At 40.0% G+C, this 7,519-nt stretch overlaps 1 protein-coding gene across 1 annotated transcript in view; it reads right to left on the bottom strand.

Annotated features, from left to right (window-relative positions):
• Positions 1 to 7,072, bottom strand: part of LOC115205757 (tetraspanin-17) — a gene marked incomplete in the record, with an annotated part of 40,387 nt that extends 33,315 nt beyond the window's left edge. Inside the window, 1 exon segment of the mRNA XM_029772065.1 lies at positions 6,453 to 7,072. Coding sequence (XP_029627925.1) covers positions 6,453 to 6,551 — 99 coding nt within the window.
• Positions 7,073 to 7,519: the final 447 nt, after the last annotated feature.

Raw genomic sequence — 7,519 nt, 5'->3', positions numbered from 1 at the left:
ATGATACTTTAATGTTCCCTATACCCATCACAAAGTTGCTACAACCTAGACTACAAAAGGAGTTTCTATTGGACAAATTCAGGGAGGTCCCTCCCCATTTTGTTCCGTTTGCTTCTGTTTAAGAAACATTTGCAATAGAAATCGGGGGAATGAATACACCCTTGATGCACCGCACACACAGTTTAAATACATTTTTATTGGTCACATGCGTGAATACAAGGGGTGTAGTCTTTACAGTGAAATGCTGACTTATGCCCCAACAATGCAGAGTTGAAAAAAATATATATACATTTTTTTCAGAATAAAAAGGAAATAGTATAACAATAAAAAAAATAAAGAGGCTATATACAGGAAGTACAAGGTAATAACGCGGCTATACACAGGGAGTGCCAGGTAATAACACGGCTATACACAGGGAGTACAAGGTAATAACACGGCTATATACAGGGAGTGCCAGGTAATAACACGGCTATACACAGGGAGTACAAGGTAATAACACGGCTATATACAGGAAGTACCAGGTAATAACACGGCTATATACAGGAAGTACCAGGTAATAACACGGCTATATACAGGAAGTACCAGGTAATAACGCGGCTATATACAGGAAGTACCAGGTAATAACGCGGCTATATACAGGAAGTACCAGGTAATAACGCGGCTATATACAGGAAGTACCAGGTAATAACGCGGCTATATACAGGAAGTACCAGATAATAACGTGGCTATATACAGGGAGTACCAGGTAATAACGCGGCTATACACAGGAAGTGCCAGGTAATAACGCGGCTATACACAGGGAGTGCCAGGTAATAACACGGCTATACACAGGGAGTACCAGGTAATAACACGGCTATACACAGGAAGTACCAGGTAATAACACGGCTATACACAGGAAGTACCAGGTAATAACACGGCTATACACAGGAAGTACCAGGTAATAACACGGCTATACACAGGAAGTACCAGGTAATAACACGGCTATACACAGGAAGTACCAGGTAATAACACGGCTATATACAGGAAGTACCAGGTAATAACACGGCTATACACAGGAAGTACCAGGTAATAACACGGCTATATACAGGAAGTACCAGGTAATAACACGGCTATATACAGGAAGTACCAGGTAATAACACGGCTATATACAGGAAGTACCAGGTAATAACACAGCTATATACAGAAAGTACCAGGTAATAACACGGCTATATACAGAACGTACCAGGTAATAACACAGCTATATACAGGAAGTACCAGGTAATAACACGGCTATATACAGAACGTACCAGGTAATAACACGGCTATATACAGGGAGTACCAGATATTAACATGGCTATATACAAGGAGTACCAGTACCTAGTCAATATGCAGGGGTACCAGGTAGTAACATGGCTGTATACAAGGAGTACCACTACCTAGTTAATGTTCTGGGGTACGAGGTACATCTGGGTAGGAGTAAAAGTGACTAGACAATCAGGATAGATAATAAACAGAGTAGCAGCAGCGTATGTGCAGAGTATGAAAGACTGTCTATGTGTGAGTGTGTGTGTCATCAAAATGCATGTGTGTGAGCGTATGTAGTGTGTGTGTGTGTGTCACAGGAGCTTGGTGGCACCTTAATTGGGGAGGACAGGCTCGTGGTAATGGCTGGAGAGGAATTAGTGGAATGGTATCAAATAATTTTTTTTTTTTAAACATGTATTTGACGCCGTTCCAGACATTATTATGAGCTGTCCTCCCCCTCAGCAGCCTCCACTGGTGTGTGTTTGCATGTATGTGTGTGTTGTAGAATGTCATTCTAGTATGTGTGAGTGTGTGCATAGAGTCAGTGCAAAACAATTGAGATAATGAAATCAATAATAAAGAGGATTAATGTAAATAGTCTGAGTAGCCATTAGATTAACTGTTCAAGTCTTATGGTTTGGAGGTAGAAGCTGTTCAGGTGCCGTTTGGACCCAGACTTGGCGCTCCAGTACCGCTTGCCGTACGGTAGCAGAGAAAACAGTGTATGACTTGGGTGACTGGAGTCTCTGACAATTTGTAGGGCCTTCCTCTGACACCAGCTGGTATAGAGGTCCTGGATGACAGGGAGTACGGCCCCAATGATGTACTAGGTCGGACGAATTACCCTCTGTAGCGCATTGCGTTTGGATGCCAAGCAGTTACCATACCAAGCGGTGATACAGCCAATCAAGATGCTCTCAATGGTGCAGCTAGAAGAACCTTTTGACGATCTAAGGACCCATACCAAATCTTTTTAGATGAATTTGTTTTTTCAACATTTATTCTATTACAGACTAAATGCATACTTTAAAAAAATAGTATGCGAGCTAAACATAAAAAATAAAAAAATATATAAAAACATTTACCTTAAAGCATAGTTTTTAGAGATTATTAATGTTGCTGTCCACACTGAACTGAAAAAAATACTTAAATACATGTAATTCTGTCCTTGAAATGTTGTGATCCATTTATGTAAATGTCATTTCAGTTTTTTTTATTTTTATGAATAAGCAAACATTTCTAAAAGCCTTTTTTATATTATATATATATATATATATATATATATATATATATATATATATATATATATATATATATATATATATATATATATATATATATATATATATATATATATATAAATATATATATATATATATATATATACACATACATACATACACACAAATACAGTTGAAGTCGGAAGTTTACATACACTTAGGTTGGAGTCATTAAAAGTCGTTTTTCAACCACTCTACACATTTCTTGTTAACAAACTATAGCTTTGGCAAGTCGGTTAGGTAATCTACTTTGTGCGTGACACAAGTAATTTTTCCAACAATTGTTTACAGACAGATTATTTAACCTGTAATTCACTGTATCACAATTCCAGTGGTCAGAAGTTTACATACACTAAGTTGACTGTGCCTTTAAACAGCATGGAAAATTCCAGAAAATTATGTAATGGCTTTAGAAGCTCCTGATAGGCTAATTGACATCATTTGAGTCAATTGGAGGTGTACCTGTGGATCTACTTCAATGCCTACCTTCAAACTCAGTGCTTCTTTGTTTGATATCATGGAAAAGCAAAAGAAATCAGCCAAGACCTCAGAAAAAAAATTGTAGACCTCCACAAGTCTCGTTCATCCTTGGGAGCAATTTCTAAACGCCTGAAGGTAACACGGTCATCTGTACAAACAATAGTACACAAGTATAAACACCATGGGACCACGCAGCCGTCATACCTCTCAGGAAGGAGACGCGTTCTGTCTCCTAGAGATGAACGTACTTTGGTGCGAAAAGTGCAAAACAATCCCAGAACAACAGCAAAGGACCTTGTAAAGATGCTGGAGGAAACAGGTACAAAATAATCTATATCCACAGTAAAACAAGTCCTATATCAACATAACCTGAAATGCCGCTCTGCAAGGAAGAAGTCACTGCTCCAAAACCGCCATAATAAAGCCAGACTACAGTTTGCAACTGCACATGGGGACAAAGATCGTACATTTTGGAGAAATGTCTTCTGGTCTGATGAAACAAAAATAGAGCTGTTTGGCCATAATTGACCATTGTTATGTTTGGAGGAAAAAGGGGGAGGCTTGCAAGCCGAAGAACACCATCCCAACTGTGAAGCACGGGGGTGGCAGCATCATGCTGTTGGGGTGCTTTGCTGTAGGAGGGACTGGTGCACTTCACAAAATACATGGCATCATGAGGGAGGAAAATTATGTGGATATATTGAAGCAACATCTCAAGACATCAGTCAGGAAGTTAAAGCTTGGTCGCAAATGCGTCTTCCAAATGGACAATGACCCCAAGCATACTTCCAAAGTTGTGGTAAAAATGGCTTCAGGACAACAAAATCAAGGTATTGGAGTGGCCATCACAAAGCCCTGACCTTAATCCTATTGAAAATTTGTGGGCAGAACTGAAAAAGTGTGTGTGAGCAAGGAAGCCTACAAACCTGACTCAGTTACACCAGCTCTGTCAGGAGGAATGGGCCAAAATTCACCCAACTTATCGTTAAACAATTTAAAGGCAATGCTACCAAATACTAATTGAGAATATGTAAACTTCTGACCCACTGGGAATGTGACTCAGTACTTTGTTGAAGCACCTTTGGCAGAGATTACAGCCTCGAGTCTTCTTGGGTAGGACGCTACAAGCTTGGCACACCTTTATTTGGGAGTTTCTTCCATTCATCTCTACAGATCCTCTCAAGCTCCGTCAGGTTGGATGGGGAGCGTTGCTGCACAGCTATTTTCAGATCTCTCTCGAGATGTTTGATTGGGTTCAAGTCTGGGCTCTGGCTGGGCCACTCAAGAACATTTAGAGACTTGTCCCGAGCCACTCCTGCATTGTCTTGGCTGTATGCTTAGGGTCGTTGTCCTGTTGGAAGATTAACCTTCGCCCCAATCTGAGGTCCTGAGCACTCTGGAGCAGGTTTTTAATCAAGGATCTCTCTGTACTTTGCTCTGTTAATCTTTACTTCGATCCTGACTAGTCTCCCAGTCCCTGCCGCTGAAAAACATCCCTACAGCATGATGCTGCCACCACCATGCTTCACTGTAGGGATGGTGGCAGGTTCCTCCTGACGTGGCGCTTGGCATTCAGGCCAAAGAGTTCAATATTGGTTTCATCAGACCAGAAAATCTTTATTATAAACTTTATTATAATGAGTAAATTTGTTTTATTTCATCTTTCCACCATACAAAATAGTCTGGGAAAAAGCCAGTCGTTAGTTCTAAGATTCTGAAGTTGCTAGCCAAATCGGCAGTTCGTTCCTTCTAGCCATTCTATTTGCAATTGTTGCTATGCTAAGCAAATCCTTGGCATGCAGCAATGCAGGCTAGCTACTTCTCATTTGCTAGCTAGCCAACTAAAGCTAACACACAATCACATCAAGCAGCTCAAATGACAGCAAACTATGTACACTTTTGTTTAACTTTGTTTCTATTGTCATTTATTTGGATATCTATTATAATGATCCTGATAAATGAATTTGCCTGGATCAGAGAAGCTGTCTGCCTCTTCACGTTCATATTTGCATGGCACGGTGGAGATCACACAAAAAAATATACATTTTCCACAGGTCAGAGAGGCAGACGGCAAAGTTTAGACAAACCCCAAATGTTGCAAACCAAATGCTAGGCTAATAGCATGGGGAAATATTGTCTAGACACTTTTTACTGTGGGAGATTAAGTTTATAAATTGACTGGCTGGGATGTGGGACAATGGAAGCAAATTATTAAATCTAATAGAACTGTTCACAGGTATTACCTGAAGAATGCAGGGATTGTGGCACAATGTTTTATTTTACCTTTATTTAACTAGGCAAGTCAGTTAAGAACAAATTCTTATTTTCAATGACGGCCTAGGAACAGTGGGTTAACTGTCTTGTTCAGGGGCAGAATGACAGATTTGTACCTTGTCAGCTCGGGGATTCGATCTTGCAACTGAAAGAGTCCAACGCTCTAACCACTAGGCTACGCTGCCGCCCCAAACTATAACTCCCTGCTATCAACCAATCAGCATCCAAACAACCAGTTTTATAATTACTACTTAGGCTTGCAACATAAAATAACCCTGTCCCTGACTAGCCTATCAGCTCTTTGTGTGTGACCATGACAGTGTTGCTGACACGAAATCAGTGGCTACTGTGTACTGTACACTAGCTCACTGTCTAAATCATGCTTTACGAGGTATGTATGGGCGGAGTAGGTTAGCTCAGTGAGAGTGGCTATTGTATGAGGTTAACAGTCAAGGATAGGACAGGCATTAAGGCAGTAGAGTACAGAGACAGTTTGCTAGCTGTCTTATTCCAACAGCACAACCATGCATACCAACACACATAGGCCTACACACACCCAAACCTACCCTACAAACAGCTATTCATCAGAACTATGGGGAGCACCCACCCACAGTGTAATTTACTACCTACTATTGTTGGCATTCTGCTGTCCCACATTACGACTGCTGGGAACCACACAATAGACTCCACACAAATACGCACAATATTGCCCAAATGAGTCAAATATTATCAGATGGATGATGGATCATCAAACAAGAGTTATATATATATATATATATATAGAGAGAGGAAATGGGAAAATTGACCGTTTCAAATCAACAAATCACTCATAATGGTGGGATGTATACGTCTGACACATTCACCTGGCAGATGATCACTGTGAAAGGTAGCTACCATCACCAAATCAATAACAGGAAACATCTAAAGTGATCACTATCTATGGGACTAACCTACTGTACAGTGTTTGAGGATTTGTTCGATAAAGAACATCGGAAAATATAGTTTTAGGGCTAGGCGATCGAGCATAGTTTTAACTTGTTTTAGTTCCTTTGTCTCTTTTTGGGGAAGCACTAGAAAAACACTGGTTTAGAATAAATACATGCAGGTGTGAAATACAAAATGTTCGCTACTTACCCAAAATATGATGTTAAATCCAAACAAGAAGTATTTGACACTGCAGCTCACTTCCGCTCCTTTAAAATGCTGGCGTTTTTGACTGCTAACGTTACTCATCCTGGTAACGTCGAGGCTAGCTAACAAGCTAACAATGTAGACGCCACTGGTTAGTTAGCTTGTTAGCTAACCTACAATCACGGCAATGACAAACTGACTACTATTTGTGTAACGCACAGGCTAGCTATCTCCATAAAACAACTTTGGGAAGAAAAAAAAAATCTGCTAACTAGCTAGCTAGCCAGCCAGCCAAATCACAAATACATCGCCGGCTAGCTAGTTAGCTGGAGTTAGCTTACTAGCTAACAACAGATCCAAAAGCACTTTGGACAAAATATACATTCATCTGCGGTTCAACGTACAACGTTACTCTCCATAACTAAACATATATAGTTGAAAGCTAAATCCAAATAATGATTGTTTTGTTGATGATATATATAGTCGATTTTTCCCGTTCATAGCATTTGGTTGTTTTGCATTTCACCTTTCTTGTTGACAACAACCCCTCGCTGTCATATGAACCGAGGAAACCCGTCTGGGTAAGTTTTTTCCAGAGCGACCTGCAGTGGAATTATTCGGGAACAGCACTGCTGGTACTTGTCTTTTTCCTGGTGCAGTACACAGACCCAAACAGAACAATGGTGAATGATGAACATACCATCTGAAAACGATTTAGCTATTTGTACAACATAAATAACGTTACATACGTACCAAGTAAGAGGCACTGGCAATTGTTGCATTTGTTATTTGACAGTTTAAAATGTGACTTTTTTTTATGACATGTAAACCTTGTACAACTACTACACTAAAACAAAAAAAATGAAGCAATACAGAATAAGACAAAATGTGCAGCAATTAACCATTTTAAATGTATGGGGGGAAAGATTGTGCTGTGGCTGTGAGCCTATCAGTGATAGTCTGGCTAACACTTAACTCTCCAGATCCTCCTGGCATCAGAGTCTGGAAGGAATTGGTCTTTGACTTTGTCGGCATAATGCATCTATAATGAAGGGGGATGTGATTTTACT

This window comes from Salmo trutta, chromosome 13, assembly GCF_901001165.1.
Source record: "Salmo trutta chromosome 13, fSalTru1.1, whole genome shotgun sequence".
NCBI lineage: Eukaryota > Metazoa > Chordata > Actinopteri > Salmoniformes > Salmonidae > Salmo > Salmo trutta.
This window is presented reverse-complemented; position numbering and strand designations above follow the sequence as displayed.